Below are 17115 nucleotides of genomic sequence, written 5' to 3'. Positions count from 1 at the left end.
CTAGGTGTCTGGCTGATGGTTTCTGGTGATGGCGTGGAGTCCATAACTGGGTAAGGAATGATGACTCTGGGCCCAGAGGGAGTACAGCATCAATTCCAAGTGACTCAACAGATCCTGGTCTTACTTCAGCAACTGAGTTTAAATTTTGATTTTGATATTTATAATCAGTTTTTATGATTAATCTGTTAAAGGTCCAGATATAGAAGGAGATGGGGTCAGGTACAGTCATGGGGCTTGAGAGTGAGAGGACCAGATGACAAGGAAGTGATTCTTTCATAAATAATTGGTAAATATTAGCCTATTTAGAGGAAGAAAATCATGTATTCAACTGTCTTTTCTCCCAGGTCTCAATAGGAAGGACAGGCATGGCGGGACAGAGAAGTCGTGTCTGCTGACTGGGATGAGCGGTCCCTCTGGTGGGGCATGTGGCAGGGCTGTGGACTAACCTGCAGCTGCCCTCAGTGTTGGCCCTACTGAGACCTTAAGTGGGGGGGCTGTGGGTGGCTTTGAAGCCATCTCTGAGCTCCGGTGGGGACTCTGGGGCCTGTGTGTCACAGATGCTTCCTTCCACGTCTGTGCTGAAAAGACGGAGTCAGGGTGAGGGGGCCTCAGGGTGGGCTTGTGTGGACCACAGGGCTGCATCATGGGAATCTTGAACCTGAGGGGGCATGAGGAAAGGGGGTAGCACATTAGTGACCTTGAATTTCGATGGGGGAGCTCTGTCTTGCATCCCTTATGGCCCTTCTCAGTCTCTCTATTCATCCCTGGGGTACCTTCTGGGGGAGCATCTGGGAGCTTCTCTGATGAGTGGAAACAGAACAAGGCAGCAATGGCTACACTGGACACCATCCCTTCTGCTTGGATCTGTCCCCTCAGCCCACCTGGGCTTCCATTCTTGCCACCACCTTCCCTCTTAAATGCAGAACAGAGGAGGTGGGTTCATTGGTGGTTTCAGGCAGCATGAACCCCTTTCTCTTCTCTGCTTCACTCACCCCTTCTTTGCCCCGTGCCTGGAGCTATCGTGTAGCAGACTTTCTATTTCGCCATCTCTCAGGAGCTGTTCCCTTAAATTATATTTTGCGTCTTCTTTAGTTTTGGTTTAAAATACAAATGTATCCTGAATCTTATCAAACCATACTCTCAGCATATAAAGGGGGTACATGTGAGGTTGAGAAAACGTTAGTGTATCTAAAGTATAATTTTCTTATTTTCATTGTGTAGTCACTTAGTCATGCCCAACTCATTTCGACACAGTGGACTGTAGCTGGCCAGGCCATTCTGTCCGTGGAATTCTCCAGGCAAGAGTACTGGAATGGGTTGCCATTTCCTTCTCTAGGGGATCTTCCTGACCCAGGGATTGAATCCACGTCTCTTGCTTTGTGGGCGGATTCTTTCCTGCTGAGCCATCAGTGAAGACCCCTGTTTTCTTCTAGAGATCCCTGCTCCTATTTTGGTGGGCTAGAGTTGACTGACGACTTCTACCTTCTCTTTGTTTCCTTTAATGGCAATCTCTTTCTCTCTGTCAGCATCATTTAGTGACTAGCTGAAAGAGATACCTCACATAAAATGAAATGCAATAAAGGGAAAGGGATTTAACCCGTCTGAATGTCCCTATAGGGAACCCGCCTGCCAATGCAGGAGAAGCATATTTGTTCCTTGAGTCAAACAGATTCCTTTAGAAGGAAATGGCAACCCCCTCCAGTATTCTTGCCTGGGAAGTCCATTGGACAGAGGAGGCTGGCGAGCTACAGTCCATGGGTTGCAAAGAGTCAGACACGACTGAGCATGCAGGCACTTGCTCCAGGACCCAGTCTCCAGATCATTCTGAGACAGGGGAAAACCATGCAATCTCATCCCCCCAACTTGATGGGTCTCATTTTATGCCTTCACAGTCACCTGTGAATTCCTGTACTTCTGGTCCTCATTTTCTGCTGACCTGATAAATACACTCGTATTTCAAGGTGTGCTTCTCAAAAACATATATATATGTGCTTCTCAAAAACATATATATATATGCATATATATGCTTCCCTGGTGGCTCAGAGGTTAAAGCATCTGCCTCCAATGCGGGAGATCTGGGTTCGATCCTTGGATCGGGAAGATCCCCTGGAGAAGGAAATGGCAACCCACTCCAGTATTCTTGCCTGGAGAATCCCATGGACTGAGGAACCTGGTGGGCTGCAGTTCATGGGGTCACAAAGAGTCGGACATGACTGAGTGGCTTTACTTACTTACTTATACACATATTGATTTTCAATTTATAATAATTCACTGAACTGAAAATTTATGCTTTGGGCACTTTTTTGTATTAAACAGCTAAAAACTAAAAAAACTAAAAAAAATAAAATAGACTTACTGTAGTTCTCTGCTTCCACCCTGAGCTCAGTGCCGGGGAAGATCAATACTTGATTCTACAAAAGTTATTCTCCACGGGTCAACATATCCCACACCCAGACCCTGTGAGATTTCACAGTCTGCAGATATTGACCAGGGTGATCAGGGGAGAGAAAGGCACTCATGATTTTTGATGAACCATTTCTACCCAGTCCCAGTGGTGGGACCCAGCTCTTAGGACTACAGAAGCAGGAGGTTAAAGGACCGTGATGCTCATATAAGGAGATGTTGAAGATTCAGAAGCTCATTGGTGTCTGAGCTTCAGAAAGTGTCAGATGCAGCCTCCAATAGTGCCTGAAATGGTGAAAGGCATCGCTATTGGCTCTCAGGAGGGAGGGTCTAAGGGGTGGTCTATATAGACCCCGGTCGGCACCCTGACACCTCCTCGCAGGCTGATCCTGCAGCTGGGACTGTGACCTTGAGGACGTGGGGTCAGGATGGCTCTGGGCAGACGCCTCTCCCTGCAGGGACTCTGTGTCCTCCTCTTCGGCACCGTGGTGGGTGGTCAAGGTAAGAGCTGCCCCTCTGTCCTGGGTCCACAGCAGGCAGGTGTCTGGAGCTCTGGAGCTGAGCCTCAGTGTTTCTGACCAAAAAAGAACCATGCTGATGTGAATACTGGTCCCTCTCCTATGGGGGGGGGGGGTCCATTCGTCGTAGCGACAGATTTTACAGAACACTGAGGTTTTGTCTGGACCGAGCTGGGTCAGCCTGAGTCCCCTCCACTGTCTCCCTTGTTTTCAGGGAGCTTCTAGGGTCCCAGTGGCTCCCAGTGTGTGGAAGGTCCAGATACTGAGCTCACCGGGGACTCTGAGCTGTTCCCGCATGCTCCATGTGCCCGGTGTGTGAGCACTGCCCCTGTGTTTCCTGTGTCTTCACTCCTGTAGGCTCTGTGATTGTGTGTGTGTATGTGTGTGTATGTGTGCAGGTGAGGAGTGTGTGAGGGTGTGTGTGTGTGAGGGTATGAAGAGTGTGTGTGAATGTGAGGGTGTGTATGTGTGAGGGTGTATGTGGGTGTGAAGAGTGTATGTGTTTGTGGAGTGAGTGAGGAGTGTGCAAGTGATGTATTAAGGTGTGTGAGGAGTATGTGTGGGTGAGTGTGGGTGAGTGAGGGTGTGTGAGGGTGTGTAAGGCTGTGTGTGAGGAGGGGAGTGTATGAGCCTCTGTGTGTGTGTGTGTATGTGTGTGTGTGTGTGTCAGAGAGAGGAGGTGGAGCCTGTCTGTGTGAGAGGAACAGAGCTGCTGAGCAGGGACTGAGTCCGTTGGTCTGTGAAGCACACAGGGTGTCCACAGGGCTGGGTGTCACGGCCGCTGCATGTAACTGGATCAGAGATAATCGTGCACCTGTCTGTCTCTCTCTGGCTCCTCTCCCCCATCTCTTGGGCTCCCCTCTGCTTGTTGCCATGTCTGCCTAGCAATGGGCTCTGTGAGAGGCTCTGCCTGCTGGCCTCACCTGTTCCCACCAGGTTTCCATTAGGGAGCAGAGAAGCCTGCATCCAGGAGAGGGGCCTCTTGTCTGTTCAGTTCAGTTCAGTTCAGTTCAGTCACTCACTGGTGTCTGACTCTGTGATCCCATGGACCACAGCAAGCCAGGGCCTCCCTGTCCATCACCAACTCCCGGAGTCAACCCAAACTCATTTCCATTGAGTCGGTGACGCCATCCAACCATCTCATCCTCTGTTATCCCCTTCTCCCACCTTCTCTCTTTACCAGCTTCAGGGTCTTTTCAGACATGTCAGCTCTTCACATAAGGTGGCCAAAGAATTGGAGTTTCAGCTTCAACATCAGTCCTTGCAATGAATGACTTATCCCTCTGTTTGTAAAGATCAGTTGACGTGCAGCCCCACATGTATAGTTCACAAGTCCCTGCCCTGGTCCCCGTGACTCATTTCCTGATGTGCTGGGGTCCTGGGATGGTCCTTTCCCCTCCCAGGATCTGCTGTGACTCTGTAGGGAGCCCTTTCTTTCGTGCCCTCTCCTGTTCCTCCCTGGAGCTATTTCCCCTGAGTGAGGGTGGGGTATGTTACCAATCCTTCTTCATGGTCTGCAAGGTTTCTTTGGATAAATCGGCTGATCTCCTTATGGGAGTCCTCTTGGGTGACAGAATTCTTTTCTACTCTTTAGACTTTTAGAATTCTCTCTTTCTGTTTGCATTTGAACAGTTTACTCTGTGAGTCTTGGAGAAGGTGGTTTTGGCTTGGGATTTTGGGGTGACTTATTAGCTTCTTGAACTTGGATGTCCAGATCTTTCCCCAGGTTTGGAAATTCGCAGCCTGTCTTTCTGTTTAATTATTCGCTTTTGGCTGTGCTGGGTCTCCTTGCTGCCTGTGGACTTTCTCTAGCTGTGGTGAGCAGGGGCTACTCCTCGCCACAGTGCGCAGGCTTCTCGCTGCAGGGGCTCCTCTGGGTGCAGAGCACGGGCTTTGGGTGCACATGTGTCCGCAGCTGGGGCACGCTGGCGTAGCTGCTCTGTGGCATGTGGCATCTTCCTGGACCAGGGATTGAACCCATGTTCCCTGCACTGGCAGGTGGATTCTTTACCACCACACCACCAGGAAAGTCCTCAGCCCTTAATTATTTTCTCCTTCACTTCTTCTGCTGTGACTCCAGTCCGTACATTGTTTCTCTTTATGGTGTCCACTGGCTTTCTATATTCCTTTCATTCTATTTTGGCTCCTTGATTTGGATGCTTTCAACTAATCTTCCTTCTAACACATTGATTCTTTTTTCTTTTTCTTTCCCTTGGTCAAGTCTGTTGTTGAGTCTCTGTGTTGAATTCTTCAGTTTGCTCATTGTATTGTGCATGTTAAGTCGCCTCAGTCATGTCTGACTCTTTGTGACCCTATGGACTGTAGCCCACCAGGCTCCTCTGTCCACAGGATTCTCCAGGCAAGCATACTGAAGTGGGTTGCCATGCACTCCTCCAGGGGATCTTCCGGACCCAGGGATTGAACCCGAGTGTCTTACATTTCCTGAACTTGCAGACAGGTTCTTTACCACTAGTGCCACCTGGGAAGCCCATTCATTTATTATTCAGCTTCAAAATATCTGGTTGAAGAATTGAAGAAGTGAAAGTTACTCAGTCATGTTTGACTCTTTGTGACCCCATGGGTACACGGTGCATGGAATTCTCCAGGCCTTACTGGAGTGGGTAGTCTTTCCTTTCTCCAGGGGGTCTTCCCAGCCCAAGGATCAAACCCAGGTCCTCAGCATTTCAGACTGATTCTCTACCAGCTGAGCCACAAGAGAAGACCAAGAGAAGACTGGTGTGGGTAGCCTATCCCTTCTCCAGCAGATATTCCTGACCCAGGAATTGAACCGGGGTCTCCTGCATTGCAGGTGGATTCTTTACCAACTGAGCGATGAGAGAATCACAAAATATTTGGTTATTTCTTTGTTTGTTTGTTTGTTTTTTAGTAGTCTTCTGATGCTGGCAAAGATTGAAGGTGGGAAGAGAAGGGGATGACGGAGGATGAGATGCTTGGATGGCATCACTGACGAATGGATATGAGTCTGAGTAAACTCTGAGAGTTGGTGATGGACAGGGAGGCTGGACGTACTGTAGTCCATGGGGTCTCAAAGTCTCAGACATGACTGAGTGACTAAACTGAACTGAACTGAACTGAACTGAACTGAACACTGGTAATGTCTCCATCTATGATGTTCCTACTAATGAACTCCTTTTTATATGCAGAAACCAGAGTCATCTTATGACTTAATCACTAAAGTGACATCTGATCACTTTTGCCAAATTCCATTTGTTAGATGCGTGTTACAGGTACACTGGAGTGTGGAATTACACAAAGACATGAATACCAGATGGCAGGAATAACCAGGGCATTTTAGGGCCTGTTACCAGCCCTCTGTTCCTAGGCTGGATGAGATCCTCCCTACGGACAGGGAAGGAGAGGGAGAATTCCTCCCTGGATCCCGGGCCATGAGCTGTAACTGAGATGGGGAAGCTGGGCCCTATGAGCTTTGGGTGCATCTACAGGGAGGGCAGCATCCAGACTCTCTGAAGGCCTGTCCTCGGTGGTGTCCCTGGAGCTGGTTCTACAGGCTCCTAAGAAATACCTGGTGCCTCCCTTCCTTCTCCGTGTTCAGTGATGGCACATTGGGGGCTTAGAGTTGGCCATGGTGGGAATGCTTATACTACAGAGGTCAGGAAATACTATATCCCATGCACTGTTTTGCTCCTCAGAGAGCTAATGTTTTAAATATTGTACCACTCTAAGTCTCCTAAAATCTTTTCCGTGTCGTGTGTCTCTTTTGCAGTACTGGAGCTGAGGCTGAAGGATGGAGCCCACCGCTGTGAGGGGAGAGTGGAAGTGAAGCACCAGGGAGAATGGGGCACAGTGGTTGATGGCAGCTGGAGTTTGAAGGATGCATCTGTAGCGTGCAGACAGCTGGGGTGTGGAGCTGCCATTGGTATTCCTAAACAGGCTTATTTTGGACCAGGAGTTGGCCCCATTTGGCTTTTGTATACTTCATGTGAAGGGGTGGAGTCAACTGTCAGTGACTGTAGGCATTCTAATATTAAAGACTATCGTAATGATAGCTATATCCACGACTGGGATGCTGGAGTAGTCTGCTCAGGTAAGTCCTGTCTGGTCTGTGTGGGTATCTCTAGCAGGAAAAGCCTTTGTCTTATCACCAGAATGACTCGAGATTATGGATACAGCCTTTAGAACATGCTTGGGTGAAGGGTCTTTGTGATGTGACACAGGAGGCAGAGGTGACGTCAAAAGTTTCATACAGATTCAGCTTCTGAATTTGACCTCTGTGACACAGTCTCAGCAGGATAATTATTCTGTATTCTTTGACATAATGGTCAGTAGGGTGTGTCTACATTGATGGGGGGTGTTTCATAGGAGAGTTGTAGACAACAAGGTTTATTATCCTCATTGGTCCTACAAGTCAGAGTCACCACACTCCATCAGGTTGGTATGTGGGTGATGTGCCAATAGAACAGGCTCAACCAAGCAATGGTGACCCCAAAAGGGCATGTGAAGACCCATGGACAAGTGACCATACCCGAAGTCATGGTGCAGTTACACAGGAAAATGAGTGAGAGGAATTCAGTGGTGCATTTAAATATCCCTAGGTCACAGTCAGAGGAGGCCAGAAGTGGGACTCATGGCAGGGAAAATCTCATCACACTGGTGTACATGATGAATCGAGTGGGGGAGCTCACACCACATTTGCAGGCATGTTGAGGGAGCAGGAAAATGCAGTCTTGAAGTTTACAACACAGCAGCTGAAGCGCATCACGGATAAGAGGCAGTGAAGCTAGGAGTTCCTGGGGTTCTCAAGGCAAGAATACTGAAGTGGTTTGCCTTTCCTTCTCCATGGACCATGTCTTGTCAGAACTCCCCACTAAGACCCGTCTGTCTTGGGTGGCCCTACATGGCATGGCTCATAGTTTCATTGAGTTAGACAAGGCTGTGGTCCATGAACTGTGAACTTCCAGATGTTCAAGCTGGATTTAGAAAAGACAGAGGAACCAGAGGTCAAATTACCAACATCCGTTTGATCACTGAAAATGCAAGAGAGTTCCAAAAAACATCTACTTCTACTTTATTGACTATGCCAACACCTTTAACTGTGTGGATTACAGCAAACTGGAAAATTCTTCAGGATATGAGAATACCAGACCATCTGACCTGCATCCTGAGAAATCTGTGTGTAGGACAAAAAGCAACAGTTAGAACTGGACATGGAACAAAAGATTGGTTCCAAATCGGGGAAGGAGTACATCAAGGCTGTATATTGTCACCCTGCTTATTTAACTTCTATGCAGACTACATCATGAGAAATGTTGGGCTGGATGAAGCACATGTTGGAGTCAAGATTGTCAGGAGAAATATCAATAACCTTAGATGCAGATTATATCACACTTATGGCCCAAAAGCAAAGAACTAAGAGCCTCTTGATGATAGTGAAAGAGGAGAGTGAAAAAGTTGGCTTACAAATGCAACATTCAGAGACTAGATCATAGCATCTGGTTCCATAACTTCCTCGCAAATAGATGGGGAAACAGTGGAAATAGTTAACAGACTGTTTTTGTTTTTTTTTTTTTTTGCTCCAAAATTACTGCAGATGGTGACTGCAGCCATGAAATTAAAAGATGTTTGCTGCTTGGAAGAAAAGGTATGACCAACCTAGACAACATATTAAAAAGCAGAGACATTTCTTTGCCAACAAAGACCGGTCTAGTCAAAGCTACTGTTTTTCCTGTAGTCCTGTATGGATGTGAGTGTTGGACTATAAAGAAAGCTGAGCACCGAAAAATTGATGCTTTTGAACTGTGGTGTTGGAGAAGGTTCTTGAGAGTCCATTGGACTGCAAGGAGATACAACCAGTCCCTCCTAAAGGAAATCAGTCCGGAACATTCATTGGAAGGACTGATGCTGAAGCTGAAACTCCAGTACTTTGGCCACCTGATGTGAAGAACCGACTCATTGGAAAAGACCCTGATGCTGGGAAAGATTGAAGGTGGCAGGAGAAAGGGATGACAGAGGATGAGGTGGTTGGACGGCATCACCGACTGAATGGACATGAGTTAGAGAAAATCCCGGGAGTTGGTGATAGACAGGGAGGCCTGGCATTCTGCAGTCCATGGTGTTGCAAAGAGTCAGACATGACTGAGGAACTGAGCTGAACTGAATTGAAGCTAAGAGGACCTGATGTGACTCCTAAGAATTACTCAGTGCTACCTAAGTGTGTTTGACCTATAGCCAAGGTGGATGCAGGAAAGACAGCAGTGAAACTAGGCTGTGAGTGGGTGCTCACAGTATTTGACAGAGATGCTTCTAGTTGTTATCACAATTGCAGATTGGATGTCCAGGTTATTAATCACATCAGAACAACTGGACTGGAGGAAGATATTGTCAGTTATCACAGTGAATTCCCTAAGGTAGAAGACTGGACTTAGGATAGTGTCACCCCATCTAATGGGATGGTGGGGCAGGAGAGCCCTGAAGACCTCTGCAGCAGGTCCTTAACAGCCACAGCCAATCAGCTCTTGGGTGTTTATTACAGGAAGATCATTGGAAAAGTGATCTCTTCTAATCTCACCTTCAGCAGATCTTTGATGATTCTAGTTGATGCCTTTAAGGAAACAATTCTTTTCTTTTTAAAAAGTACTTTATTGAGGTATGTCTGACATACCAAACTGCTTGATAAGCATGCATTTGTGAAACCACTACAGCACTTATGTCATAAATCTATTCATCTCTTCAAAATGTTTTCTTCCATTCTCTTTATCACTCTTATTAAAAATAATTATTTTCAAGGTGAATTTGAATTTTAGTTAGAAACTTTTGTTTTAAACAAACTTGTTTTCTGGCATCTCAAGTAACCCTCATAGTCACAATGTCATAACCATGGTTCCACCTTAAGATAACTTTGTGGAAATACTACTGGTGTCTCTACCATATTTTGATAAATGAGCATCTGAGTGAGAATAGAGTGTGTTATGTTGAAACTTTGTGTGAAATTAGAACTCTCAATGTTACCCTAAGAATACTGATGTCTTGTTATTAATTCCAGTTAAGATATAGAGACTTGGAAGTGCTCTGCTATTTAACAAAGTTCTGTCTAGTCAAGGCTATGGTTTTCCCGTGGGCATGTATGGATAAGAGTTGAACTGTGAAGAAAGCAGAGTGCTGAAAAATTGATGCTTTTGAAGTGTGGTGTTGGAGAAGACTCTTGAGAGTCCCTTGGACTGCAAGGCAATCTAACCAGTCCATTCTAAAGGAGACCAGTCCTGGGTGTTCATTGAAAGGACTGATGCTAAAGCTGAAACTCCAATACTTTGGCCAGCTCATGTGAAGAGTTGACTCATTGGAAAAGACTCTGATGCTGGGCGGGATTGGGGGCAGGTGGAGAAGGGGACGACAGAGGATGAGATGTCTGGATGGCATCACTGACTCGATGGACGTGAGTTTCAGTGAACTCTGGGAGTTGGTGATGGACAGGGAGGCCTGGCGTGCTGTCATTCATGCGGTCACAAAGACTCAGACATGACTGAGTGGCTGAACTGAATTGAACTGAACTGAACTAATATTTAAACCCTGATTGTGGTTTGTACTCCCTAACTACCATTGCTCTAACTTAGACTCTCACATTTTTATGAACGGTTCCAGGTTCCTTCTATTTCTCTTTTACTCACTAGTTACCTCCTCCTGGTCTGTTTTTTTCTGTACTTTCAGACAGATTTTAATGATGTGAAGAAAAGTGAAAGTGGTGGTGATGTAGCAGAAATAAGATTAGAATAGCATGTGTTTTCATTATCTTAATCAAAACTCTTGGAGTACTTCTGCTCAAACTTAGGAGTCAGGTATGGTAGAGAAATTTCAGCCTCAGTAGTGAATTGCTGGAAGTGAAGTACCATGTTTAGGATAAATCTAGAGTGGAAACAATGACCAGAGGAGAATGTAGAGAAGCTTGTTTGAAATAACAAGGAGATTTCATGGAATTCACATGGAAGATCTGGGAGGGAACACACAAATTTTGAAGGACTGTGGTGCAAGCATTCCAAGTTGCTTCAGTCCTGTCCTACTCTTTGTGACCCCATGGACCAGGCACGAATACTGGAGTGGGTTGTCATTTCTTTCTCTAGGGGATCTTCCTCACACTGGCATCAAACCTGGGTCTCCTGCATTGCAGGCAGAGTCTTGATTATCTTCTGAGCCACCAGGGACTACAGTACTGAAGTGCAAAATGGTGAGGGGATGAAGATGCAAGGATTGCAGGAGAGGTGGGTTGGAAAGATGCAGTCAACTCGTACATTGACCACAGCCTCTGTGTTACACTTCCTTCCTGCCCCCATTCCTTCCCTCCCTCTCTTCCTTTATCTGGCTGTGGGAGTCATTTCTGAGCTCTCTGAAAGTGCTAGCATTTGTAGGTGGCAGTTTTCTTAGTGGATAATTTTTATAGTATGGATTCTGTTTGTTTAACAAATAAGTTTACTCATATTTTTCTCTTATTTTTTTGTATCAGATTTTGGTGAGTTGTGTTTCACAAGTAATGTGTTTTTAAGGACTTGGCCAATTTCACAAAAAATTTCAAATTAGTAACACTGAGAGAGATATAAATATATCTCATATCTTTATATGTTGGGAGGATCTACAGTGATATTCCTCCGTTTGTTACTGGTGCTGCTAATGTGTTCCCTCTTTTTTCTTAATTGGTTTGCTAGAAGATTATCCGTGTAAATGTTCTTTTTAAGAGACTCACTAATGGACTGTATTGGTTTTCTTGATGGTGTATTTGCTTTCTTCTTAATTGATTTCTATGCTCAGTTTTCATTCCTCTTTTTCAGTTATGATTGTGGTTGCTTTTGTAGATTCTTGAGGTGGAGTCTTGGATCATTTCCTTCTGTTCCTATTTTTATTCTAACGTAATCATCAAGGAAGCATCAAGGTTCTAAATTTTCTTCTAAGCATCACTTTATTTTTAACCCACCAGTTTCAATACTATATAATTTCTTTTGTATTATATTATCATAAAATGTTTCTTTTTCTCTGAATGTATTCTTTGTCTTATCGTCTGACTTTGTATGATATTAATTTAGATATTATATACAGTTTTCACTGATTTATGTTTGCATGGTATGTAATTTTTACCTCTTTAGGTTGTTTCTGTGTTTATATTTAAACACATGAAAGTTTGTAGATAGCATATTGTTTTGTCTTATTTTATCTGGTCTGATTATCTTGTTTTTTATTTGCAGTACTTAAATTATTCATATTTAATGTAATTATTGACATAATTGGGTTTAAGTGTACTTGCCTGCTATTTGTCGGAGAAGGCAATGGCAACCCGCTCCAGTACTCTTGCCTGGAAAATACCATGGACAGAGGAGCCTGGTAGGCTGCCGTCCACGGGTAGCTAAGAGTAAGACACGACTGAGCAAATTCACTTTCATTTTTGCTTTTATGCATTGGAGAAGGAAATGGCAACCCACTCCAGTGTTCTTGCCTTGAGAATTCCAGGGACAGGGGAGCCTGACGGGCTGCCGTCTATGGGGTCGCACAGAGTTGGACATGACTGAAATGACTTAGCAGTAGCAGCAGCAGCTGCTATATGTTATATCATTGTTCTTATTTTAATTTTCGAGTATATTTTACCATTTTAATTTAAATAATGTATTGGCTATATTCTCCTCTAGGAGTTTTATAGTTTCTGGTCTTACATTTAGATCTTTAATCCATTTTGAGTTTATTTTTGTGTGTGGTGTTAGAAAGTGATCTAGTTTCATTCTTTTACAAGTGGTTGACCAGTTTTACCAGCACCACTTTGTCTTTACTCCATTGTATATTCTTGCCTCCTTTGTCAAAGATAAGGTGTCCATAGGTGTGTGGATTTATCTCTGGGCTTTCTATTTTGTTCCATTGATCTATATTTCTGTCTTTGTGCCAATACCATACTGTCTTGATGACCGTGGCTTTGTAGTAGAGCCTGAAGTCAGGCAAGTTGATTCCTTCAGTTCCATTCTTCTTTCTCAAGATTGCTTTGGCTATTCGAGGTTTTTTGTATTTCCATACAAATCTTGAAATTATTTGTTCTTGTTCTGTGGAAAATATGGCTGGTAGCTTGATAGGGATTGCATTGAACCTGTAGATTGCTTTGGGTAGTATACTCATTTTCACTATATTGATTCTTCTGATCCATAAACATGGTATATTTCTCCATCTATTAGTGTCCTCTTTGATTTCTTTCATCAGTGTTTTATAGTTTTCTATATATAGGTCTTTAGTTTCTTTAGGTAGATATATTCCTATATTTTATTCTTTTTGTTGCAATGGTGAATGGAATTGTTTCCTTAATTTCTTTTTCTACTTTCTCATTATTAGTGTATAGAATTGCAAGGGATTTCTGAGTGTTGATTTTATATCCTGCAACTTTACTATATTCATTGATTAGCTCTAGTAATTTTCTGGTGGAGTCTTTAGAGTTTTCTATGTAGAGGATCGTGTCATCTGCAAACAGTGAGAGTTTTACTTCTTCTTTTCCAATTTCGATTCCTTTTATTTCTTTTTCTTCCCTGATTGCTGTGGCCAAAACTTCCAGAACTATGTTGAATAGTAGTGGTGAAAGTGGGCACTCTTGTCTTGTTCCTGACTTTAGGGGAAATGCTTTCAATTTTTCATCATTGAGGATAATGTTTGCTGTGGGTTTGTCATATATAGCTTTTATGATGTTGAGGTATGTTCCTTCTATTCCTGCTTTCTGGAGAATTTTTATCATAAATGGATGTTGAATTTTGTCAAAGGCCTTTTCTGCATCTATTGAGATAATCATATGGCTTTCATTTTTCAATTTTTTAATGTGGTGGATTACATTGATTGATTTGCGGATATTGAAGAATCCTTGCATCCCTGGGATAAAGCCCACTTGGTCATGGTGTATGATGTTTTTAAGGTGTTGGATTCTGATTGCTAGAATTTTGTTGAGGATTTTTGCATCCATGTTCATGAGTGATATTGGCCTGTAGTTTTCTTTCTTTTTTTTTTTTTTTTTTTGGCATCTTTGTTAGGTTTTGGTATTAGGGTGATGGTGGCCTCATAGAATGAGTTTGGAAGTTTACCTTCCTCTGCAATTTTCTGGAAGAGTTTGAGTAGGACAGGTGTTAGCTCTTCTCTAAATTTTTGGTAGAATTCAGCTGTGAAGCCACCTGGACCTGGGCTTTTGGTTGCTGGAAGATTTCTGATTACAGTTTCAATTTCCATGCTTGAATTGAAAGAGACACGTGCACCCCAATGTTCATCGCAGCACTGTTTATAATAGCCAGGAGATGGAAACGACCTAGATGTTCATCAGCAGATGAATGGATAAGAAAGCTGTGGTGCGTATACACAATGGATTATTATTCAGCCATTAAAAAGAATACATTTGAATCAGTTCTGATGACATGGATGAAACTGGAGCTGATTATACAGAGTGAAGTAAGCCAGAAAGAAAAACACCAATACAATATACTAACACATATGTATGGAATTTAGAAAGATGGTAATGATAACCCTGTATGTGAGACAGCAAAAGAGACACATGTATAGAATGGACTTTTGGACTCTGAGGGAGAGGGAGAGGGAGAGAGTGGGATGATTTGGGAGAATGGCATTGAAACATGTATACTATCATGTAAGAAACGAATCTCCAGTCTGTGTTTGATACAGGATACAGGATGTTTGGGGCTGGTGAATGAGGATGATCCAGAGAGATGATATGGGGAGGGAGGTGGGAGGGGGGTTCAGGATTGGGAACTCATGTATACCCGTGGCGGATTCATGTCAATGTATGGCAAAACCAATACAGTATTGTAAAGTAAAATAAAGTAAAAATTAAAATTAAAAAAAAAAAAGAAAACACCCCCCAAATAAATACTGTATTGGTTTATTAATCATATCAGATTTTTAGGTGATTATAATGTTTAATTTTTTAGTTTATAGTAATTTTTATATTTTGCTGGCTGGGTCTTCATTGTTGCATGGGCTTTTCTATAGTTGTGGTGATCAGAGGCTCCTCTCTAGCTGCAGCATGAGGCTCTCATTGCGGTGGCTTCTCTTGCTGTGGTGCACAGGCTCTATGGGGCACAAGCTTCTGTAGTTGTGGGCCCTGGGCTCTGGAGCACAGGCTCACTAGTTGTGGTGCACAGGCTTAGTGGCTCTGTGGTATGTGGGATTTTCCTAGACCACGGATTGAACCCATGTCTCCAGCATGGTCAGGTGGAGTCTTCACCACTGAACCACTAGGAAATCCCAACATTGAATTATTAATTTTAAATTACATTTTACCTTGAAACGATATTATGTCACAACATGCAATGTCAGTCACTATACATTTCTTCCACTTTCTTATTCTTGTCATTGATGCTATCATTGTCATAATTCTATTTATAAATTTATTATGAATCTTATAGTTTGTTGCTAATATTTTTTGCCTTAAATCCTCTAATAGAAAATCAACATTTAGCACAATCTCTATAGCTTTGAGAGGATCCATGTTTTCATCTGCTGTCATCTCCCTTTAGCTTAAAGAACTTTTTGAGGCAGTTTTGTGTAGTGTGTGTCTGATGGCCTCCAATTCTATCATCTCTCATTTACCTGAAATCATTTCATTTTTTTAAAATATAAATTTATTTATTTTAATTGGAGGTTAATTACTTTACAATATGGTATTGGTTTTGCCATACATCAACATGAGTCTGCCACGGGTATATCATTTTAATTTTCATTCAGTTTTGAAAAGTATTTTCATAGCTGATTCAGTTTTAGCATAACAAATGCCCAATCCCAATACTTTAAATATGTTCTTACATTGTCATCTGACTTTCATTGCCTCCAACAAAAAGTCAGTAAATAATACTTATCCTTTTGTTCCCTGCATATAATGTGTCAAACTTCCCTGGCTGCTTTTAACATATTTTTGTTTCTTTGTTTACCAATGTATTTCAGTATTTACATTGTCAAGTTTTCTGAGAACAGTTTCATTATCTTGTTTGGGGTTTGTTTAGCTTTTTGGATCAGTGGGTTTACAGTTTTCAATAACTTTGGGAAAATGTCATTTATCTTCTCTTTATATTTTTCTGCACATCCCTTAATCTGAATCTCCAAATACACATATTTTATATATTTTGATATTATCCTACATGCCACTGTGTTTCCATTCATATTTTTGTGCCTTTTTACTCTCTTTGGTTCAATTTAGATAGTCTCTACTGCTGTGTTTTACTTTCCAGTTCTTTTATTCTGCAATGTCTAGTCTCTTGTGTAATTAATCCAAATAATTGTTCATTCCAGTACTATATTTTTCAGTTTCAGAAGTCTCATTTGTTTATTTTTCCTAGTTTCTCTCCCTGTTTATTTTTATGCTTCATTAAGCATATTGATATTAGGGTTTTAAGGAGCTCTTCAGCCAATTGAATCATTTCTGTAATTTCTGAAGCTGCTTTAAATGATTGTCTTTTTTAATATAAATTTATTTATTTTAATTGGAGGTTAATTACTTTACAATATTGTATTGGTTTTGCCATACATCAACATGAATCCGCCACATGTATACACATGATCCCCATCCTGAACCCCCCTCACTCCCCATACCATCCCTCTGGGTGGTCCCAGTGCACCAGCCCCGAGGATCCAGTATCATGCATCGAACCTGGACTGGTGATTCGTTTCTTATATGATATTATACATGTTTCAATGCCATTCTCCCAAATCATCCTACCCTCGCCCTGTCCCACAGAGTCCAAAAGACTGTTCTATACATTGGTGTCTCTTTTGCTCTCTGATTGTTTTTAAAAAATGTGTTATGGGTTACATTTCTCTCTTTTGGAAATTCTAATAATTTTTTGGTTGGATGTTGGGCATCACTAAGCAGTCCTTTACCAGGAAGAACTTCAGAAGTAAATAATCAGAACACAGCCAGAAATCAGGGAATTGTCCTTGATGAATTAAGTAAAGTATTTTTCATTGGGTTATCTTCACTCAGTTCATATGTGTTTCTTTGATGGCCAAATGATGAACTCTTATTTTGGTTTTCCTGCTTTAGTTTCAAAACTTCCTTGATCCCACCTTGCATGCCATATGCCCTACCTACACCCTACTTCAGCAGTAGCTATCCTTTCTGATTTTCTTTTCCATCCATCTGTATCATTTAAAGTGGCGTTTGTTTGTCTGAAGTGGGAGGAATGAGAAAGGATAGCAGTTTAGGTGGTGG

General features: G+C 42.8%; 1 protein-coding gene across 1 annotated transcript in view; it reads left to right on the top strand.

The window, feature by feature from the left end:
- Positions 1–2831: 2831 nt before the first annotated feature.
- The window catches only part of LOC138077655 (antigen WC1.1-like), a 59580-nt gene continuing 45296 nt past the window's right edge, over positions 2832–17115 (top strand). Inside the window, exons 1-2 of the mRNA XM_068969763.1 lie at positions 2832–2904; positions 6667–6987. Of these exons, the coding sequence (XP_068825864.1) occupies positions 2832–2904; positions 6667–6987 (394 nt within the window). The remainder of the gene's footprint in view (positions 2905–6666; positions 6988–17115) is intronic.

Source organism: Capricornis sumatraensis, chromosome 4, assembly GCF_032405125.1.
Source record: "Capricornis sumatraensis isolate serow.1 chromosome 4, serow.2, whole genome shotgun sequence".
NCBI lineage: Eukaryota > Metazoa > Chordata > Mammalia > Artiodactyla > Bovidae > Capricornis > Capricornis sumatraensis.
This window is presented reverse-complemented; position numbering and strand designations above follow the sequence as displayed.